This window comes from Drosophila suzukii, chromosome 2R, assembly GCF_043229965.1.
Source record: "Drosophila suzukii chromosome 2R, CBGP_Dsuzu_IsoJpt1.0, whole genome shotgun sequence".
Taxonomy (NCBI): Eukaryota; Metazoa; Arthropoda; class Insecta; order Diptera; family Drosophilidae; genus Drosophila; species Drosophila suzukii.
Genome location: NC_092081.1, coordinates 10,737,632 through 10,760,354, shown reverse-complemented (window position 1 = coordinate 10,760,354; position 22,723 = coordinate 10,737,632). Strand labels below are relative to the sequence as shown.

Genomic DNA, 22,723 nt, shown 5'->3' with positions numbered 1-22,723 from the left:
ATTAGCCATAAAGATATTGTTCTTGAATTAATCAAGATAATGTTCTTAAATATATCAATATAATATTTAAAACATTCTAAAGCCAAGTTAAATCATTTCGTTCTAAATATATTAGCCACAAAGATTATGTTCTCGAATTAATCAAGATAATGTTCTTAAATATATCAATATAATATTTGAAACATACTAAGGCCAAGTTAAATAAAGAGTCTGCGTTTTTTGATTAAGTAATATCAAATGTAGTATTTTTAGCTAGAGACACTTGACTAATCCCACCTCTATTCCATTCCAGTTCCCTCCGACGGCTTCTCGCTCTCCCAGAGCCAGAGCATGAACTTCAGCCAGCAGCAACAGGCAGCAGCAGCGGCGGCGGCAGCAGCGGCAGCGCAACAGCAACAGGCGGCGGCGCAGCAGCAGCAGGTGCCGCCGAATATGCGCCAGCGTCAGACGCAAGCGCAGGCAGCAGCTGCAGCAGCGGCGGCAGCAGCGGCGCAGGCGCAGGCGGCGGCCAATGCCAGCGGTCCGAATGTGCCGCTCATGCAGCAGCCGCAGGTCGGAGTGGGCGTGGGTGTTGGCGTGGGCGTGGGCAATGGCGGAGTGGGCGTGGTCGGTGGACCTGGCTCCGGCGGACCCAACAACGGTGCAATGAATCAGATGGGCGGACCCATGGGCGGCATGCCGGGCATGCAAATGGGTGGACCCATGAACCCCATGCAGATGCAGAACCCCAATGCCGGTGGTCCCACCGCCCAGCAGATGATGATGGGTGGCGGTGCCGGCGGACCGGGTCAGGTGCCGGGCGCAGGAGGTCCCGTGCCCAATCCCAGCCAGGCCAAGTTCCTGCAGCAGCAGCAAATGATGCGCGCCCAGGCGATGCAGCAGCAGCAGCAGCACATGTCCGGCGCCCGTCCACCACCGCCCGAGTACAATGCCACCAAGGCGCAGCTGATGCAGGCCCAGATGATGCAGCAGACGGTGGGCGGCGGAGGCGTGGGCGTCGGAGGAGTGGGAGTGGGCGGCGTTGGAGGCGTCGGAGGCGCCAACGGAGGTCGCTTCCCCAACAGCGCTGCCCAGGCGGCGGCCATGCGACGCATGACCCAACAACCCATCCCACCCTCTGGTCCAATGATGCGACCCCAACATGCGATGTATATGCAGCAGCATGGCGGAGCAGGCGGCGGTCCAAGGAGCGGCATGGGCGTGCCCTATGGCGGCGGAGCGGGTGGTCCAATGGGCGGACCGCAGCAGCAGCAGCGACCGCCGAATGTCCAGGTCACACCCGACGGCATGCCCATGGGCTCGCAGCAGGAGTGGCGGCACATGATGATGACGCAGCAGCAGACGCAGATGGGCTTCGGCGGACCAGGTCCTGGTGGACCCATGCGACAGGGACCCGGAGGATTTAATGGAGGTGAGTATTATGCCCAATTTAGGCAATCAATTTAGCTAAAAACCATTGCTTACTTTACTCACACCATCATCTCTTTTTACAGGCAACTTCATGCCCAATGGTGCACCCAACGGAGCGGCGGGCAGCGGACCCAATGCTGGCGGCATGATGTCAGGCCCGAATGTGCCGCAAATGCAGCTAACCCCGGCCCAGATGCAGCAGCAGATGATGCGCCAACAGCAGCAGCAGCAGCAACAGCACATGGGACCCGGTGGCGGCAGCAACATGCAGATGCAGCAACTGCTCCAGCAGCAACAGTCCGGCGGCGGGGGCAACATGATGGCCAGCCAGATGCAGATGAGCAGCATGCACATGAGCCAGACCCAGCAGCAGATCACCATGCAGCAGCAGCAGCAGTTCGTGCAGAGCACCACCACGACCACGCACCAGCAGCAACAGATGATGCAGATGGGACCGGGGGGCGGTGGTGGTGGGGGCGTGGTGCCGGGCTCGGCCAGCAACAACAATGGTGGCGTCGGCAACGGTGTGACAGCCGGCGGTGGCAACTCGGCGTCGACCATTGCCAGCGCCAGTTCCATCAGCCAGACGATCAACTCGGTGGTGGCCAACTCGAATGATTTTAGTCTCGAATTCTTGGAAAACCTGCCCGTGGACAGCAATTTCTCCACGCAGGATCTGATCAACTCCCTCGACAACGACAACTTCAACCTGCAGGACTTCAACATACCGTAGACATGGACGACTGTCGGGAACCACTCAAACTTAAAAAACACCACCTCCAGCCAGCACCAAACACAACCACCACCACCATAACCACCACGATGTTGCCTCAGTTTTGTTTAGATTTTTATTTTGTTGCCTCTTGTTGTTATTGGCCTGGGCAGCCGAACCCAACCGCCCCGCCCCCAAGGCCCCCCGCCTCCCCCCGTTCCTGCCAACGAAGTTATTTTGTTTGTTATTTGTGTGTGAATTTATTCCTAAGCTAAGTTCGTTCGTCTATGTACTCTAATTTCGTGGACTCCACTGTATTGTATTGTATTGTATTTGTATGTATTATTAGTAGAGCTGTTCCCAAGGTCCAAGGCGAGCGCCCACTGGGCGTGGCAGCATGGCGGCGAGAGTTCGCAAGACATTCCATATGCACCGGTCGAACTGAGGAATTAGGGAAATTCGAAAAGTATTTGCAAGTACTTTAAAATCAACCAAACAGATTTCAAAATTCACATACACCGACACACACACACATATACACTGAGAGACTCGTTGTGCAACTTAAGCACTTGTACTTAATGCAAATTTTTAGTGCCACGCCCAGCGGATTGCACGCCCCATTTCGTTTGATTACTTAAGCAAAAGCCAGATGAAATGATGGAAGCAAACGCAAAAAGAACCAACAACAAAACAAAATCGAAAAAAAAAACACAAAATAGTTGTACATTTTATATTGTATTTAATTTAATTTAATTTTTATAAAAACAAAATCGACAAACTAAAAGAAACAACAAAAAAAATGGGAAAACAAAATCGAGAAACTGTCAGAATAAAGAGCAAAAATATTGGTGATATTTTAAATGCTTAAACACAAATTGAGAAATAAGCGAATCAAATGAGAAAACAACAAAAAGCGAAGACCACAAAGCAAAACTAAAAGGGAAGAACTTTTTAAAAAACCATAAATTTGAAAAGGAGAAACAGTTATTATTATTATATTATAATTATTATTGTACATTAATTTTTTTAGACGAGTTCATTTTTAAATGGAATTTTAAACGCGGAGCAACAGTGCGAGAATTGCGCAAACAAAACATATTTAAAAAATATACACTATATATTATGCGTAGTTTTTGGTAGTGAAACGTAATTAGTAGTTTGTTAAATAAATTGATATACACCCACAAATACATAATATACAAATCATATGTATGCGATCCGATATATTTGATTACTGTAAAAGCAGCGCTAACAATTTACGAGTATATAATTAGTGTTAAGTCGCCACAAAATGTTTGAGGAGATAAGCGGAGATCGAAATTTATATTTACTACATGCGCCTGGCCGCATTACCAAGTGATGCCATGCCAAGCCAAGCCACGCCCACACAGATAATGAGGAGGACGAACAATATTAGAGCAAACAAAAAATCGCGAAAAACAAGCAAATGAAATGAAAACGCCAGAGATTCCAGCAATGAAATTATTGTACGACAACTAATTAGAGCAATTCCATAAGTCCATAAGTTAGACGTTCAGTTGAGGCCATAGAAATTTTTGAATCGGGCACAGCGGTTGCCACTTCCACAATTATATAGTAACAGACAGCTCACAGCCATTTTTGCAGAGTTTAAATTAATTAGGATCAGCAGCAACAAATCCATAGCACACGCCTAGCAAAGAAAATATATAATAAATTTAATGAAAAGTATTTAAGCCGCAGACAAACAAACGATAAAAATCTAACAAAATTTACTATTACAATTATAAATGAATAAAATACGCGAATTGTAGTTTGTAATTAATGCTAAAGATACGAAGTAAAAATTTGTTTATAACTATTATATACCGCAAATTATATATACACTATTATTACTATATACAATATGGCATATTATTATTACATATATATTTCACCATGAAAACAAACTAGCGAGTAAAATCGTAAGGTGTTCAGAAGCCGCCTCGCTAAGCAGTTCCATTGATCAGTTTCCCCGCGAAACTTGAGGCCGATCCCGGCAAGAAACAGAAGCAAATCCGAACTTGATATCAATTAACATGAAAGCAACCAGCTGCCAGCGGCAAACCATAACAAGAAATATTTACCATCTCGAAACTTTAATGGAAAGAGCAATGACATTGCAATTGCTTGAAGCCTGCTATTATTTCACACAAGATTTAAATCGATTTGGACAAGCGTTTGGTTTTCTATTTGATTAGCCGAAATGTATTGGTGCGTGAGCGTTCTGTTTGCCATTCTGTTGTTCTCCGAGATGGAACGAAAAGTTGGGAAGCAAAAACAAACATTTAAAGATGTTCTTTTACGATTAAAAAATGAAAGTAAAAATAAAATAGAAAAATATTACTTTTGTAAATAAATTGAATGTGGTTTTTATTTGGGCGACAATTAATCTCGTTTGAAAAATATATACAATTGCAATTTTAATAAAGTGCTGATTGCGGTATTGGAACTAATATTATTTTTACTACATTTTCCGTAGTCCTGTTATTTTTTTTATTTGAAAAATTTACTGCATTTTTATTAAGGCCTGCAGATGGGGGTCGGCATCATAAAGTTTATAGCCCAAAGAAGATAATAATAATATAATGTAGTTTTCATTCATATTTATTAATTTCTCATACGCATGTTCATAATACATAATTGCATATTTTACGACTTATGATAAATATTTCCATATTATTCCATTTGAAATACTTGCATTTAAAGTGTATGTGTGGTGGTGTGTGCTTTAATTGTTTAACTTTAGCATGGGCATATTCAATAATCCTTCTATATAGCGTTTTCAACACATTCGCAATTGCAGCGGCTCGTAATAGCATTGCGTGTACCCATCATATGGTAATGGGAACTGCAAGTAGTTACATACGTATGTGTTGAACTTAACTGAGCACTCCACGTTGATTTACTAGACAGTTTAACTTAAAAATTAACAAGCTTGATGGCTAATTATATTTGTGTACATGTACGCGCGGGTGTGGGCGGGGGAACTAAAACAATTTACAAATAATTAGCAACTATTGCGAGAACTAAAAAGTGTGCTACAACCTAATTATATGCTAAAGTTTCCAATATTTACTCGTATGTTTATGTTTATGGTTTAGTTTTAGGTTTACTAACTTTTCAACACTTAGATGCTAGTGCTAAAGGTGCGGCCTGCCAATTCGAACGATTTCATTATATTTCCATCCAATTCTTGCAATACCTCAAAGAGTTTTCGTTTAAACAATGTAAATGCATCAATCGCTTGCTTGGTTAGTTGAGTTCTTCATTATAATTCATTCGGTGTGTAGGCGAATGCTGTTTCGATTTTGTGTTCTGTATGTATTATGCAATAAAATCAGCCTTAGTTATAATAATTGTTACTCGTGAAAACGCATTTATAAGTTTGGGTTGCCTATGACGATATTTGCATTAAGCGCTGGCAAATATTTGAGAACCTCTTTCAATACAATACGCAACTTCTTCATCTGAAATCTCCCCATGTAATACTCTGGCAAGTTAAAGTTTTTCTCTAAAAAAAACCATTATACAAAAAATCTTTTAAAAGTAAAAATCTGTAAATTTTACTAGCAAAAATTTACGTTTTGTTTTAAATTTCGATTTTTTTTCTTCATTTTCTTTTCGATTATAAAATTGCCGCCTATTGAAATATTTGTTTATAAATATTTTAATTAAAAACATTATACGTTTTATTCATTTAGTATTTGTTAGTTTAGTTTAGTTGACTTGACTTGACTGGAAATTCGGCTAAATGCTCAAATTCAAATATTATTGTTACTCGGTGCAACTTCCGCCTCCCTGCTTTCTTTAGGCATATAAAACCTACGCTAGTTGTGTATTAGAGTATGTTAATGTCGTTTAAATGTTTTGTGCACTAGTCGAACACGAACACGAATGATTAATGGATGGATACTGAATAAATGAACTTGCCTGGCGCTGGCGCCCTTTCACATTACGAACTAATATAAAATGCGGATTTTTATACTCGTACCACAATAACATCGGACACATTGTATTGTGCAGCTCGAAAGCAAACTAAAAGAACGAATTCTAGAATAAAATTCTGGCTACCGCCTCTCAGTTTGTTTTCAATTGTAGGATGTTGGGATCGGTAAACTAATCATAAAATATTGCATACTTACTGTTTGATTACAAACAGCGATTAGTTGCTGCTCGCGGGCAGCCTACATAAATTTATATCACACGCAATAAATATAATAAAAGTAATTAAAGATTTCGAAATCAAACATATTGGAGTTCGAACATCCTCTTGCCATTGAACTGATTGATTTGTGTCTAAAATGGTCGTCGCTCTTCATTTTTTCGGATGGTGCAGGCAGTTGCAGTTATTCGTTGTGAGTGGCAATGACTGTTGACTTACACTAACTAACGATATAACGATTTGGCAAACAGTTGATTTGATTCCGCGGGCTTAGTTTAGTGCAACCTATGGTGGTTGGCCTTGGGCATGGCCCCCACGATGCGGACCCTTCCCAAGGTGCCCACAGCTCCAGCCCCAGCACCGCCGGACAGACGCTGGTGCATTTGCAGCATCTGTTGCTGCTGCAGTTGCTGTTGCAGTTGCTGCTGCTGATGCAGTTGCTGCTGCTGCTGATGCTGCTGCTGCTGTTGCTGCTGTGGATGGTATTGGCTCGTTGGCAGATGCGGCTGCGGCGCGTGCTTGGCATCGTTGCAATCGCAGAACTGAGGCGGTGGCGCCAGCACCAGATTGTCGGTGCACAGCTGCTGCAGATTGTTGTTGCCCGGCTGCACCGCAGCCGCCCCAACGCCCGGAACGCCAGCAACAGCGCCAGAGGCAACAGCCACCAGCTGTCCGCTGGGCAGCATGCCCACAATGTGGGCGGCCATCGGCTGTTGCTGCTGCTGCTGTTGCAGTTGTTGCTGCTGAAGCTGCTGCAGCTGGTGAGGATGTGGGTGGGTCTGCGAGGGGTGATGGGGCTGCTGGCGCTGGAGCGTGAGCTGCGATGGTTCTCCATCGCTGTCTGCCTCCAAGGGGGGCGGTAGTTGCATGAGGGATACCGCCGTGGTCCTAGTGGCACCCCTTTGCATGGCAATCGCTGCTGCCTGTTTGCGCGTCAGCGAATTGTGACGCTGGAATGCCTTGGCCGGCGGCGAGGGGCTCAGGTCTCCGTCATCATCTTCCAGATCGGATCGCGCCTCCATCTCGGATTCGTGGCCACTGCTGGTTCCCTTGTGCAGTTTCTGCTGATGCTTGGCCACCAAGGCGGCTGTATTACTAGCTCCTCCGGCCGCAGCGGCCTTCGCCTTGAGGATCTGTTGTAGATGCTGTTGGTGTGCCAGCTGCTGTTGCTGCTGCTGCAGTATCTGCTGCTGGGTGGCGATCAGCTTCTGGTTGGGGTTCGACGACTGTTGCTGCTGCTGCTGATGATGGTGCACGTTGGGAATGCGTCCCAAGACCTGGGGACTCATCACATTGCTGGTGATGTTGTTCTGTTGCGAGAACTTATTGCTGTTGGCCACAGTCACTGGTTGCTTGCTGCCCAGCTGCTGCTGCTGCTGTTGGATAGCGGGTGCATGCTGTTGTTGCACAAGCTGCTTCACCGTAAGGGTGGCTGTGGGTACTGAGCTAGCTGCTCCGCCTATGCTGATGGTGGTCTTGGCCATGGGCTTGGTGGTGTGGCCGCTGTTGCTGCTGGGCTGATCGGGAATGGTCTTCGGCTCTTCCACAATGGTCACCGACGGCTTCTTCTTGATGGTATCGGTGGGCTTTCCACCGACCGGCTGTGTCACTCCTGCAGCCATTGCCATCTGCTCCTGTTCGCTGCTCACGCCAGAGCTGCTGTTGTCGCACTCATCTTCGCCTGGCTGCAGATGTTGCTGCGGTTGCTGGTGGGATTGCTGTTGCTTGTGCTGCTGCTCTTGTGGTTTCTCCTCCTCTGGCTTCTTGGCAAATCCGTTTGGCGATGACTTTGATGTTTTGAGATTGCTCCGAATGCGCTGGATCTCCTCCACGGAGAGCGAATGGGAAATGGAGGCACTGCCCGAGTTCGAACTGCTTCCACTGTGGTGAGGGAAAAAATGATATTAGTAGGGAACGTGTATTAATTGTGTAATGGAACCCTGCATGAATCAACGGTATGTTTCAACTACAGCTGTATGAACTATACGAACTAAACTGTAAACTTGACCAATAAAATAATTACTCTTACTAAACCACAGTAACGTGTGGGTACTATTTTACAGTAGTTTAACATTTTTCAGTTTTTCAGTTTCAGTATTTAATTTGACCAATACAATAGTTAATCTTAGAAGAACAAAACTTATGTACACACGTTACTATTTCACAGTATATTTACTATTTAATAGTAGATTTACTATTTAATTTTAGTTTTACTATTTAATAGCAGTTGTACTATTTAATATTAGTTTTACTATATAATAGTAGTTTAACTATTTAAAATTAGCTTTAATAGTTAAACTACTATATACATACTACAATACATACTACAATGTTACCTACTATCCGTATTGGTAAATTTTATCAATGAATTCTTCTTTAAGAATCACAGTAATTTTAAAACGTATAATAAGTATAATCCTTATAAGTATTTTAAATCATTGGAATCACACTTTGGAAATGCTTCAAAGTAAAGTATGTCTCGTTGATTCATGCTTGTCTCTATTGTATATATCTTACCTAGCCTGACTATTTCCACTTGTCTCTGGGACATCGAACAGTGCAATCTTCTCGTTGAGCTTAGTGTTGCGTGCCACCAGAATGGAGTTCTCATCCTCGCCATCTGATTCGCTGCAGCTGTAGTCCGGTTCGGGAATCGGAGGAGCTGTTCCGCCTCCACTTGCACTGACATTGCCATTTCCATTTTGAGCCGGCACTGGTGCTGCCTGTGGCGGCGGTGGTGCAGGCGGGGATTGAGGTGCTGGCTGCTGCGGCTGCTGCTGCTGCACCTGTTGCACTTGCACTTGGACTTGAGGAGCGGCATAGTGGGAGGCCAGAACTGTGGATGGCTGCTGCTGTGGTTGTTGCTGCTGCTGTTGTTGTTGTTGTGGTGGTGGACGCATCTGCGTGGGAGCAGCATACTGACTGACTGGTTGCTGGGAGCCAGCGGATGTCTCCTGCGATGGCTTCTCCTGCGCCTGGCGCAACTTCCAGGCCATCACGTTGCGCAGTTCCTGCGGCGAGGCATAGATCTTAGCATTAGCTGACGGATTGAAGCTGCTCTGGACGCCATCGATGGCGGCACTGGTCACAGCATCGTTCTCCGTCCGCTTCTTCAGCTTCTGCTGCAAGGAGATGGTGCTCTCGTACTCCGAGACGCTGCTGCGTGTCTCCACCTTGACCACCTGGCCGACTGGAGGAGGCGGCGGTGGATGATTGGGCGGTGGAAGTACCGCACCACCTTGTTTCAGCTCTCCCTGGTTGGAGTTCAAGCGTTGGAGCGAGGCATGGAGCGTGGCCACATCGTCCTGCGAGTGGTGACCCTTTCCAGCTGCCTGCCAAATGGATGAGGCAGAGCCATGCAGCTGGGGACCATGCAAATCTGGTGTGGAATGGAACCGCTTGAGGTCACGACCGCCTCCGGCACCACCTGCTCCCACTGTGGGCGTGGCCACTGGTTTGCCGCGCAGAGTGCCACTGCCATGCTTGCTCCTCGCCGTCTTGCGCTTCATCTCCGCCACACTACCGTAGACCAGGGGACCACTTCGCATGGGCGAGCCATTGGAGGCGGGCGGAGTGGCTGCACCACTGTCCGTGCCCGATTGAAAACGGGAGCTGGTCATCATGGTGGCATATCGGCTGGCGTTCGCCGCACTGCCCTCGCCCTGCTGCCGCTGGAAGAGCTCCTCCAGCTCGGCAGCTGTGATCCTACTAGAAGTAGGTCGCGCCTTGATGCTGGCGGTGCGCAGCTGAACGGGTGTTCCCGGACCGGTTTGGTTGCCAACGGGTGTCGGTGTGGCAATGGACTCCACCGAATTAGATTTGGTGTGCGGCAATTCGTCCTCCTTCTCGCCTCCGTTCTCCAAACCGGCCACCATGGACTTGGCCCTGGCTCTGCCCACACTCAAAGTGGTTTTGGGATCCCTGCGCGGTGGCATCGGTGCCATGCGTACACTGCCTCCCGATGAGGAACCACCACCAACTCCTCCACCCGGACCCGTCATCTTCCTGGGCAACGTGGCGCACTGACGATGCGAGGTTTGAGGAGTACTTGGTCCACTGTTCAGATGTTGGCTCCCAGCTCTTGCTCCACTGGGCAGATACTGAACACTGGCCTGCATCTGGTGGGGAAACTGTGGCGACACCACCGTCAAGTTGACCAGAGCTCCCGCCGAGCGGATCATCTCAACCACCTGCTCGTGCGATGCGGAGCTCACATCCTCGCCGTTGATCGTCAGCAGAAAGTCTCCAGGACGGAGTCCTGCCATATCCGCCACTCCACCCGGATCCACATCGTCCAGGTATTGCAAAGCCGGAAAGCGTTCCGAGGGACGTAGCTGCATTAGCTGGGAACTGGCCTTGGCGCCGCGCAGGATGAAGCCAAATCCGCGCTTGGCTCGATGGAGCACCACCGAACGTGGGGCGTTGTAGGCGCTGTTGGAGATTAGAGAGAATTAGCTTGCACCTCCTAGCCAGGAATGGATTATATTTCCTACCTCTTTTTGATGCGCGGTGCGGTGGCACTGCTGTACTGACCCACCGAGTGGTTGTTGTTCCGGTTACTCATTCCATTTCCGGGTCCTCCTCCTCCATTATTGCTCTCTCCCGGCTGCTGGCAGGATCCATTGCTGGCCACCGATAGCGAGGGCGACTGGTGGGGTTGCTGGAGCAATGTGCTGGAGCTGCCGGAATGTCCACCCAGGCTCAACTGTGGCGATCCCTGATAGGAGGCAGCGGCGGAGGCTGGGATCTGCTGCAGATGTTGCTGCTGCTGCTGGGCATGCTGCTGCTGCTGGGGAGCCATGCCCGTGCTGGCGGTCATCACATTGGTGATGTGCTTCTGGCGCAGACTCACCTCCTGGACGCAGTCGGCCGGAAAGAAGCCGGACTGATTGGTTCCGCGCACATAGCCCTCGAGCAGACCGCAGTCCGTGCTGCCCACCACTTCGATCACATCGCCCGGCTGGAGGCGGATGTGACCCACGGTGTTGCCCACATATGGTTCCATGCACACCACCGTGGTGCTGGGATGCCCAATGGAACAGGCTGCCGAGTCCGAGTTGGTTCCCACGCCCGACGAGTCGCTGATAATGTCGCTGGTGTCGCCCAGGGATTTGTCTGTTTTGGGGGAGGGAGAAAAGGATGAGTGGGTTTGTTTTTCCAGGTCTTTTGTTTATGTATATAAGGCGGAGGACAAACGACAGGGCATGCAAATGTTGGGACACACATAAGAAGCCTCCGGTCAAGTGGAGCCAAAGCGGATGCTTTAAACGAGTATTGGACACGGTTGAAAATGGAAAGAAACGAAGGGATGAGCTGGAACTGGGTGTTATAGGAACTTCCAGTAATGAAAACGGTACGTTGAAAAATAGGTGATTGTTCGAGAAATATTTAAACGTGAATTAATGTGAATCACAGCATTGATTCGTTCTATAATACTAATAAAATTGTATATTACAATGAGAGCTTAATGTGAAAGAAGGCAATCCACAATGTCCACATTAAGCAATAGACATTTTTAAAAGAGATCTCTTTATTATTTCAACGAGTATATAATTAAACCGCGAATATTTATAATAATCTTTAATTATTTATAACATCATATGTGGCTGTTTCAATAAGAATTCTTCAACTGAATCTTAAAATAATAAACATAATAAATGTAATGTGAGTATAGTTTTTTGCTTACGATGATTTAAGATGTAATAATATGAAAACTCATGCATTTTCAGTTCATTTAGTCAAAATCTACTTAGACACATGCCATAAATTTGATAGAATTTAAAATATGCATAAAGTTAGAAGAATACTTATCCGTTTGAAGAAGATATATGAATAATATCTTTCAACACTATTTACAGGAACTTAAGACCTAACCTATCAGAACCCCTTACTTACGATAACCTTTCAGAACCCCTCTCAATCTTACGACAAACTTAAGCTTAGTAAATGCAAATGAGGTCGAAATCAAACCGAAAATCAAAGCCATTCCTCACCTGTCACAATGCTGATGTCGTCCTCGTGGGATCGGTGGCCGGAGGAGCCCTCGGAGAGGCTGGAGCTGGCGGAGCTGTAGGCTCCCAGCATGTGCTCCGAGGGGCAGGGCGATGGCGGGCCGTGGAGCTGCAGTGTGTGCAGGTGGGGCAGCTGCTGGTGGTGATTCTGGTGGTGGTTCTGATGGTGGTGCAAATGCTGCTGCTGATGGTGTCCGCCGGCGAGGAACTGCTGGTGGTTCTGATGGCTGAGCATCAGGCCAACGCCGCCAGCCCCGTTCCCGTTGTTACCGTTGGCGGCGCCATTCGAGCCGACCAGTGCACCACCGAAACCACCGCCAGCCGCTGCCAGCAGAGCTGCGCCGGCGGCTCCGTTGGCGCTCAACCACCCGATGCCCGAGCGGCGCTTCGGATTGTAGCGCGGTGGTCCGCGGAAGGGAACTGTGTGGTGATCAAGGATATTCGCTTAAAATGTGTGTGAGTTGGTGGGTTAGGAGTAGCTAGGTTAGGAGTGGTTGGGTCTTATGTTTCCTGTTATTGTCGGTAGTCAAGTCATCGGTTCTTATGGGATCAGTTCTTGAAGAGAAATCTTTAAAAATTCATGTTTCTTTTCCTTTCAGAAATTACAATTTCGATTTAATTAGCCAACAACAAAACAATTACTTATTGTTTTCATTATTTTAAATGAGTGTTCATATATTATTATATTTTGTGATTTATTGATTTCAACACCCAGAAAAATGTAATGCAATTTAATGAGTCAAAAACGAACAAATTATTTATAGGTATTATTTTAAAGAGAGTTTTTTATTTTAGTAAACTTTTTTGTAATTAATAATATATTTACTCAACAACAAAACAATCATTTATTGCAATCAGGCTTTTTAAAGTTATATCTTTTCTTTAGAAATAATTTGATTTTAATAAAAGCATTAAGTCTCCGAAATTTTGAATACAATTTATTTACCTAACACAAAACAATAATTTATTGTAATCATAATTTTAAAAGGCAATACTTCTTTTAGTAAGAATGTTCTTCAATTATGTCCATAAGTTTTCCTTTATTTAATGCCCAATTTTCAGTACGCTCTCTACTCAATCTATGTTATATAATAATCTTTAAAATAAGGAACTAAAGGAATAATCTAAAACCCTAAGCCAAGCCGGAGTATGCGGCTATTCCATGGATTGATTGGCACACTTTACTTACACTTACTTACTGCTCATTTATCGAAGGATAAGCGACTGTGATAAAAAGCATAAAAGGAAGGACACTCTACTAATGTCCTGCCAACAAACAAACTCACTAGGAAATGTGATGTATGGTACGTATGAGAAAACACTAAATAACATTGAACAAAACATGGAACAAGAACAGCCAAAATATTTCAAGTGTGGCATTAACATTAACTATTTGATTCGATTACATTTATGGAGCAAAAATCTCAAACAAGCAAATGCAAAATACGAAAAAGTGTTTGGGTAAAGTATAGGTAGCACTTTAAATAGATTTGTAAGGAGTACAGATATTTATATATATACGAGTATTATACATTGATATGGGGGAAGAGACCTAGATGATCAAGTTGAATGATTGATTGATTGATTGATTGATTGTTGAATGATTGATAGATGATATGCAAGTGTTTTCAAAGAGAGAGAAAAGTAGATGTGAAGTTTGACGCTCATGGGAAAAACTGATTTGAACTAAGTGGAAAAGGAAACTATTTTTGGATGAGACCAATATTAATAAAATAGATTGAGTAGAGCAACAGAATATTAAATCAGAAACTAAATAAAATAAAACATAAGAAAAGTGCTTCAAAATATCCGAAACACATTCCTTTTAAATAGGATTTTTGTTTGACTTTTGATGAGTAGATGAAGTTAGTTCGGTTGCGAGTACGAGTCGAGTGTATTTCAGGTGGTGAATGAAATGGGTGATATTGAAAGTTACTAACACTCACCAATATCCTCAGATTTGTAGTTCTCAATGATTTCAGCTAGCTCCAGGTTGCCGGCTATGACAGCCACCTATGGGAAACAATATTGGGTTAGAAAACCATAATTCCATGAACCAAACCACAAGTTATTAAATCTCAAAACTAACTTAATTACTAGACTGAACTACAAGCATAACTACAGCAGCACAAAAGTACCATCTTAAAGACTACAAACTACGAGTTATCAAAAATTTCAAATAGTTTTAGGGTCCAGAGTTTACACAGAGAAAAAATCTTGCCATTTTGAACTTATTTTTAATGCTAGACCCGTTATAACTCTTAATATATTTTAGAGTTTTTGAAGTTAATCATTAATTGATTTCCTACTTTTGAGGATTTTGTTTTCCAATATGTTTGAAATGTGGTTATCGAATTTTTACATTTTATACTTTCTCGTCTTCATTTAACCTCTAGTTAATCTAAAAGTATGTTTTTAACCTCTAGTTTTAATACGTTTTCGAGGGTAAGACAAATTTTCCAAATTCTTCTGCAGCCTTAAAAACCTTTTGAGCCAAAGTATAAACCATTTCAACACCGATCTGAATATATTTTTCTCTGTGTAGGTTCTGGAGTCCAGAGTTTTAGGCATTACCTGGTAGGGAGTTTGGTTGGCAAAGTTCTGGGCGCCGCGCTGGGCGCCGCGAAAGAGAAGCATTCTAGCACAAGCCTCTTGGTTGTTAACAGCGCACACATGCAGCGGACTATTGCCGGACGCATTGCGGCCGTCCATGTCAGCACCGTAGAACAGCAGGTGTTCCAGGTGCTGGACCAGGCCGTGCCGACAGGCCTGCGGATCGATCGATCAACCGGGTGATCGGGAGACAGCCAAAAGATGCAGCAGAGATGCAAATGCCAACCCGCGGGTTACAAAGTATTAGCAAGCGAATTTGTTTTGTTTTTGTTTTTTTTTTTTTTTGGTAATTGTTTATAGAGTTAGAAAAGAAGATTTCAAGAAAGAAGAAAGAGAGAGAGAGAGAATTCAATCATTAATTGGCGTTCAACGGTTTGGGCCAACACCATTTCACCGGGGATTGGCTCGGGGTCAAAGCAGTTGCTGTTACGGATCGCCAGGAGTTCAAGGACCGCCACCGACTCACCTGATGAACCTCGTTCCAGCCCTGGCTGTCCTGGATTCCCAGGGTGGCATGGTCGTGCAGCAGGCTCTCTGTGATCTTGGCCTCGCATTTCCTGGTAATGGAGATGTACAAAGGGGTGATGCCACGCCCATCCCGGTAGTTTGGCGATGCGCCCAGTTCGAGGAGAGTGCTGGGTGGTTAAAAAACACATCATTAGTATCTCTAAGATCTCTTTATAACTGATAGCTGATAACTGATCCTCTCACCTGACCGCCTCCAGGGAATCGTGCTCCACAGCCCGATGCAGAGCCGTAGTTCCATCCTTGGTCCTGTAATCCAACAAGGCTCCACCGTTGACCAGAGCGATGAGCAACTTATTCGGCTTCTTGGCTCCGGTGGCCACTGTCAGCGGAGTATCTCCGCTCTCCGAGCAGTGGAAATTGGGATCCAGGCCCTTGGCACACATCTTGGCTATCTTCTCCACATGCCCACCATTTATGCACTCCAGAAAACGACGCAGATTGGCCCGCGTGTGTAGAGCCTTCAACTGGCGTTCATCCAGGGTCAGCATTTTGTACACCCGCCTCTTGTACTTGAGCTGTAGTTTCAGAAAAAAATGTAATAAATTATAGGGGAGTACGTGGACGAATTACTAGCACCAAAAACTCACCTCCAAGTATCCCACGGGTCCGTTGAAGGGATAATCGCCCAGGCGGCGTTCTTCGTCCAGGAATTTTCCCGCCTTGCCATTAGCAGGTGGGGCAAACAGGCCATAGTTGAAGCTCTCCTTCAGTTCCTGGAAAAGAAAAAAACAAGTGGGTGGGAAACATTTAAGTACGTGTGTACGCTTGCGAATCAGGTACTCCATTGACGTGCTCAAGTCGTGCGAGTCCTACAAAAGACTTCCGGCCTAGCAATTGCTGAACTTCCTCCTTGTGCTTGTGTACATATACAAACACTGGGGGAAACAATCTACAAATATCAAATGTTTCTTCGTATAAGAAGAACATAATATACCCTTACAACCCTTAAACAAAATTCCATAGCTTAGATACTAAATTCTTTCATTAAGATATTCAAAAATTAACCATTCTTGATTCAATCTTCAAGTCTCGAAAAACAAAATCGTAACTACTTTAACATGTATGTCAAGATCCCTTCATGTCGAAAAACTAATTTGAGAACGAGAGAGGGAGTCAAAACTTGATTTCAAGAACGTTTCTTCTCGAATATTTAAGACGAATACTCAAATGGAGAAAAAATTAACCATTCTTGATTAAATCTTAAAGTCTCGAAAAACAAAATCGAAACTACTTTAACATGTAAGTCAAGATCCCTTTATATCGAAAAACTAATTTGAGAGCGAAAGAGTCAAAACTTAAATTCAAGAACGTTTCTTCTCGAATGTTTAAGACGAATAGTAAAATTGATAAAAATTAACCATTCTTGATTCAATCTTAAAGCCTCGAAAAACAAAATCAAAACTACTTTAATCTGTATATCAAGAACGCTTCATAACGAAAATGTAACTTGAGAGCGAAAGAGAGTCAAAACTTGATTTCAAGAACTTTTCCTCTGGAAAATTTAAGACGAATTCTAAAACTAAGAACACTTAATCTGGAATTTTGCCTGTTCTCAATATTACTGGATGTACTAAATATAAATGAATGGCTTTCTTTTAGATTTAAAATATTTTCTTTGCTGCTGTGTACAAATGCAGGAAACTTCTGTATGTATGTGTCCTTTACAATGTCCTCGCTAATGAGCGCGTGACTGCAGCGCCAACTACAGGACCACCAACATCCAGGGCCCAACAGACATTCTGGCATTCATAATTTACCGCTGCCTTTAAGTGGCAATTTCTTGTTTTAATTAAACAAAAAAATATTCCCCCCGGTTTTTTGCCACCCCGGAAAAGTTGGTCTATGATGATGCCCAGAACAGACTCCCAGAAAATGTCTCGAGTGTACATATAACGGGTTTGACATTGCCGCTGCATTAATTATGCAAAGTGCGTGTGTGCACACATGAGTCAGTGTGTTGGTTACCGCTTTTCCCTGTTCTATTTGCCTTTATTCCCCACGCCCTTAAGTGCCTCTAAAGGCAGTGCCTTCATGTTGGCCCATAATGTGCCAAATGTTGCCATTAAAGTGAACAGTTCGTCTTGGATCCCTGGCTTGGGTGTTAGCCAGATGTGAGATAAATGGGTGGAATGGGTGGGGGAAAATGGTATACTTGACATGGGATAGGGCTTTTCTTCCAATTAACTATGATAATGTATTGTCTTACAAGTGGAAGTTTCATTAAAATAGTTTTTGTTCCCATTTGAGTGGTAAATGGTTTAATTTAAAAGAAAACCCTAGTATATTAATTCCAAAGAAGATACTTCAGCTTAGACTAATAATTTTCTTGCTAACTGAAAGTCGGAACATTGGATCCTCAACTTTTAATAAAATTTAAATATAAATACCAACAAGTTGGGGGTTATTTGCATACAGCCAGGCAATATCTGAATGCTATTCCGGCTACATGCACTTTTTCTTTCCAGTCACGTTTCCGAGACTTTGTTTATATAGTTGGATCCCCGGTTTCATATGCAGGCAGCAGTAGCAGCAGCAGCAGCAGCAGCCCTTCTTCATGAAGCCACCCACCCTTGGGCACATAAATTTCAACCACACAAACTAACACGCCCCCAAGCAGCAGTTACTCCCCATACTCTTCATATTTCCCATCCCCAACTCCGTCTGAAAACAACAAAACACGTTAACGGCTGTGCGCCAAATGGATTTTATGGCGCCACCCTCTACCTTCTGCCCTTTGGACCGCTCCCATTCCGTAGGATTCTTCTACAACCCTCATCCCAGGGCACCCTGGGTCTCAGTTACAGTCTCAGTCATGCACATGCAAATTGCAGACACGTCGCTGGCCTAGACCCCAACAAAAACAGGGAAGAGAATGATGACCTTTGGAACCGAAGACGGAAATACCCTTTTAAATAATAAAATAATATTAACCGCCCTGTTAGCTTATAGTTTTAACTATTAATCATTACATTTATAATATTTCGGAAGTAATATTAAAAAATGTCCATATTCTTATCCTATAAGATCTCCAAAATCCATCTAATTTTAAAAATTTTGGGTAGTATTTCAACTAAAACCTTAAGACCTGGCTAATTGTTAATGTTGCTTTATATTATCCTAGTTAAATTAAGGGTATGCAGAATTGACTTGAGATATTTCAAGACAATATACAATCCCTATTCTTATTTAGAGGTCTAAATATATCTATCCAAATGCACATCTTCATGTTGACCATGATTAAAGTACCCTTTGCAAGGGTATACGAAATCAGAAGGGATTCCAACTTTGGGTTTTGGGGGTTGCCCTTCTGCCTGTGGGGTCTGCTCAAAGTCAAGTTGTTTGCGCAAATTGCATTTTTATGAGTTTTGATTTCGATTTTCCAATCCGTAAGACGGCTCATAAAAAATAGCGTCGACATTCGGTGGAGATTACAAAGGGGGGACGAGAAAAGGGGCGGAGTGGATGCTGTTTGGAAAAGTAATTTAGAACTTGTGCACACTTTTTGGCTTTAAAGCACTTTTCAAACTGTTTTTGCTCATTTTGGGGTTTTTACCGTGCCACTATGTTGGCTGCTGTACCGGTGGCCATAAATTCAGTTCGGCTGCAACAAAGTGGAGCAGCCGGAATGTGTATTCGACATATTCGGTTGTATTTTTGTGGCAAAGCGGCGAGGGGCAGGTGGAAGTTGGTGGGGGCAATGTCCATAAATCATGGAGGAATTGCAACTGCAGGCAAGTATAACATAACCAGCAGACCCAATGGCTCTCCGAAGGGTATAGAAACAAATGGCAATTTGCATGAAATTTACAATATTGCACAGTTTGAGAGACAGCTCGTGCAGTTTACGAGTCTCGTAATATTTTAAGTAAAGCAGTTAGAGACCAGTGAAATTGCTTAGCAGTAATTTATAAGGAGAACTACGTGTTGGAAAACTGAGAAGAATTCTACGGCTAAGCCAATTTAATTTAACTTATGTGTTCACCGATCATAATAGATTATGCGCTGGGAACGAAAACAAGATTGCCTTGCAAAAAAAAAGGTTGGAAGGAAGTTTATACTACGACATTTGATAATTTAGGGAGATTTTTAAAATATTAAATAGGAAGAAATCAAAGGACTACACCTTTTCCGATAAAAGTTTAATAAAGTATAATATTTCAAATAATATTAAAAACTATACTGAATAATAATAAATTATTCAACTGGCAGTAAGATCAAAGTTCCAAGGCAAATACACACCAATCTAAAACATATTTGATTCGAAAATTGAAGAGCTCAACACACACAGTTGGAGAGGCACTGGGTGCCAGGCTCTGCGGGAATAATTCGATTCAGTTTAGCTGCAATTTTCAATCTACTTAGTCGCACAGTTGGAGAGCCACTAGAGCACCAAGCACTCGGCTGAGTGTCAAGCTCAGATGCGAGAACCCAAGTAAATGTCAATGCAATGGGTAATGGTAATGTGCGCTGTGCACTTGCCGCCAGCAAACAAGCGACTTCCTGTTCCAATAAGAAATACTCGAAAGACCCCCGAGGCGACTCGAGCAACAACAATGCGACCAGCAACAAAAGACATCATTGATAAATTGTCAAACAGTAGTTGCTGATGCCGTACATGTTGCTGCATTTGTTGCAATTGTCTTCTTGTTGATTGAAAGCAAAACGAGAGGGAAATAGCGGCAGGTAAGCGTAAACAGTGCCAGCAAAAAGTAAATAGCCACTCCGATGGACTGGACAGCCTCCAAGCGTGGAAGTGGGTCGCCGACCATCTGTTGTTTTTCTACACGGTGCGATGTTTTTTTTTTTCTATTTTAAAATTGAATCTAATCTGGGAAATGCATTTAAACTAGTTACTATCTTGGTCGTGTAAAGGAAATTGAGAATATAACATCGTAATAAATATCTTATATCCAAAAGCCAACTTTACTAGAGTTAAATATATATTTTATTAATACTGATATGTATTGTCTTCATAAATGAAAGGAAATTGTATTCATTTAAGAAGATAAGTATTTAAATAGCAAGTTGCTTTGGGTGCCGAAACATATCATCATCGTTTTTTTAATAAACTGAGGCATGTCTATATATACTTTTAGATACCTTAAAATCATCAAAGATTTTTTACTAGAAAATATATTCAAAAAAACTCTTCAAGTATTGAAGCCCAGAACTTTTAAAACCCAAAATATCTCAATTTTTCCCGTGTAGCTGTAATCAAGTTCTATTGCCGCAATTAAAGTCGCAACTAGTTCGAAGTTTTGCAGTCAAAAGTTTTTAGTTTGCCACTAAAGCCACGGCTTGGATTTGTTTGGGTTTTTGGATTTTTTGCCCCTTCTGCGGGAAACTTTGTGGCTTTGTCGGGCTCTATACATTTATGGTCTCATTAGTGTCAGCAAATTTTTTATGCCTTTTATTATTAAGAATTTGTTTTTTTAGTTGAGTTTGGGAATTGGCATTTTGGCCAAGCAAATGTACAGTTTGGCAGCCACTGGTGCCTGTAACTCCCACTCAAAAGGTATCGAATAACCAAAGATCTGAGCCAAATGAGTTGACAAAGCAGCAAAGTGATAACGGAAGCAGCAAAAAAAAGGGAATGGCCTGAAAAAAAGATGCTGCACCATGGGGCAAACTTGAGAAATTTCTAGCAAATACTTTTATACCCCAAGTGTTAGTTGCATTTAATGGTTTGAAATTACTTAGCAAATATTTACTCATTCAAATCAGCTTTCTTGTTATTTTCCTCACATTTCCAGTAGTAAGTTCTAGTTTCCCGTAATGCCACCTTGGCTCTGTTTCACTTTTTTAAGCAAATATTTACACACATGCGCCAATATTGAACAAACAAAGCATTTGCTGGGCAAATATAGGTTTTCTAGAGCACATTAGCTGCTTCAGACTTTGTGAATCATTTGCCAACTTCCTGCTCATTAGCTGCTAAAAGAATTAATCCCCAATTGTTTCGACCTAATGCTAAATTCAAATTTCCCTCTTCTTTTAGCCATTGTGCTGCTTGCATCTTTGGCTCGTTCTGTGTTCTTCGTTGTGGAAGATTCTCCGATTCCGCTGATGTCTGGTCTTCTCAAGTTGCAGCCCAAGAGGCTTCAACATCAATTTATGTAATCTGCCAGCTCGCACACACAGAAACAAGGAGACCTGGGTTATGGGTTCTGGGTTCTGGGTTCTCTGCTCTGTGTTCTGGGTCTGGACCTGGACTTGGACCTGGACTTGGTCACATCATCTTATAAATTTAGCTCGTTTGCCGAAAGGGAGCAGAAGGCAGCGGAAGATGGGATGCCTGTGGTTAACCGCAGAGCCACTTTGAATCGCAGTTTGGAGCCTCGAACAATGCCGCCCGACCAAAGCAAACTTGAATAGCACACTGGAAATTATTATTTCTATATTTTCTAGAAAGCTAGATCTTTGAATAGATTCGTGATGTTTTTTTTTTAATTTTTTTATCAAAGCAATGGCAATAGGTTCAATATTCTCGATTTTTAAGAGTTTACAGTGGTTTTGTGTTTGTGCGAATATAAAAATTCTATTTTGGTTTAATCTTTAAACATGATTCCATTTTTTCTCAGTGTTCTGAGGAGAAGATGCGTTCTGAAAACTGGTTTTCAGCCGCGGTTTCTGTTCGACATTCGCATTCCTATCGCCCGAGTTCGAGTGTTTGGTAATTTTGCGGCGCTGAACTTGGGTTGGTTTCGAGTTCGGTTTGTTTGCCCTTACAGATCAGCTTCCTTCCCACCTTAAAACACACAACCCCCCCCTCAAACCTCTTATGTGACACTTGGTTAATTCGGAGCTTATTAATTTATGCGTGCATTGACAACGGATTGCGGTAATTAATTTCAAGTTGATTGCATTTTGAGGCGCTGTTCAATTTATCACGATTGTTTGTGAACTCAATACCTGGTTTGTTCATATCTGAATCATTCCATTTGTCTTATACACAGGGGGAAATTTCAAAAGGGTTCTGCATGAACTTAAAAGTAAAGAAATTTAAGATCAAGGGTAATATATGGTATAATTTTTAATATTTTATCAATATTTGTTGCTGCTTTATTTATTGATACTTAAGAACCATTTTCTCTCTGTACCCATATCGGATTGCTGCTCCTTTTCCCGGCATGAGGTCAATGACGTGTCTTCCGCCTGCAGCCATTCGAGCCGCCTCAAAGTCAAAGTCAAAGCCATTCAGCAACAGAAAGTTTACAAGCCGACTCATCCCGAACCATCCCATTCGCAGGCCGCCCTGCCTGGAAC

General features: G+C 43.5%; 2 protein-coding genes across 15 annotated transcripts in view; one reads left to right on the top strand and one right to left on the bottom strand.

The window, feature by feature from the left end:
* Positions 1-4,500, top strand: part of mam (neurogenic protein mastermind) — an 81,404-nt gene extending 76,904 nt beyond the window's left edge. For all 4 annotated transcript variants that reach the window (XM_017074269.4, XM_065863543.2, XM_036813176.3 and 1 more), the window contains 2 exons: positions 293-1,411; positions 1,494-4,500. In XM_017074269.4, coding sequence (XP_016929758.4) covers positions 293-1,411; positions 1,494-2,143 — 1,769 coding nt within the window. In that variant the 3' untranslated portion in view covers positions 2,144-4,500. The remainder of the gene's footprint in view (positions 1-292; positions 1,412-1,493) is intronic.
* Positions 4,501-5,806: 1,306 nt separating this feature from the next.
* The window catches only part of Prosap (SH3 and multiple ankyrin repeat domains prosap), a 71,443-nt gene continuing 54,526 nt past the window's right edge, over positions 5,807-22,723 (bottom strand). For 3 of the 11 annotated variants that reach the window (XM_065863533.2, XM_036813174.3, XM_065863534.2), the window contains 9 exons: positions 16,045-16,170; positions 15,641-15,972; positions 15,396-15,564; positions 14,891-15,085; positions 14,257-14,329; positions 12,299-12,736; positions 10,799-11,420; positions 8,823-10,736; positions 5,807-8,186 (listed from right to left, as the gene is read on the bottom strand). In XM_065863533.2, the coding sequence (XP_065719605.2) occupies positions 6,581-8,186; positions 8,823-10,736; positions 10,799-11,420; positions 12,299-12,736; positions 14,257-14,329; positions 14,891-15,085; positions 15,396-15,564; positions 15,641-15,972; positions 16,045-16,170 (5,475 nt within the window). In that variant the 3' untranslated portion in view covers positions 5,807-6,580. The remainder of the gene's footprint in view (positions 8,187-8,822; positions 10,737-10,798; positions 11,421-12,298; positions 12,737-14,256; positions 14,330-14,890; positions 15,086-15,395; positions 15,565-15,640; positions 15,973-16,044; positions 16,171-22,723) is intronic. The other 8 variants (XM_065863535.2, XM_017073560.4, XM_065863539.2 and 5 more) reach the window with 5 other exon arrangements.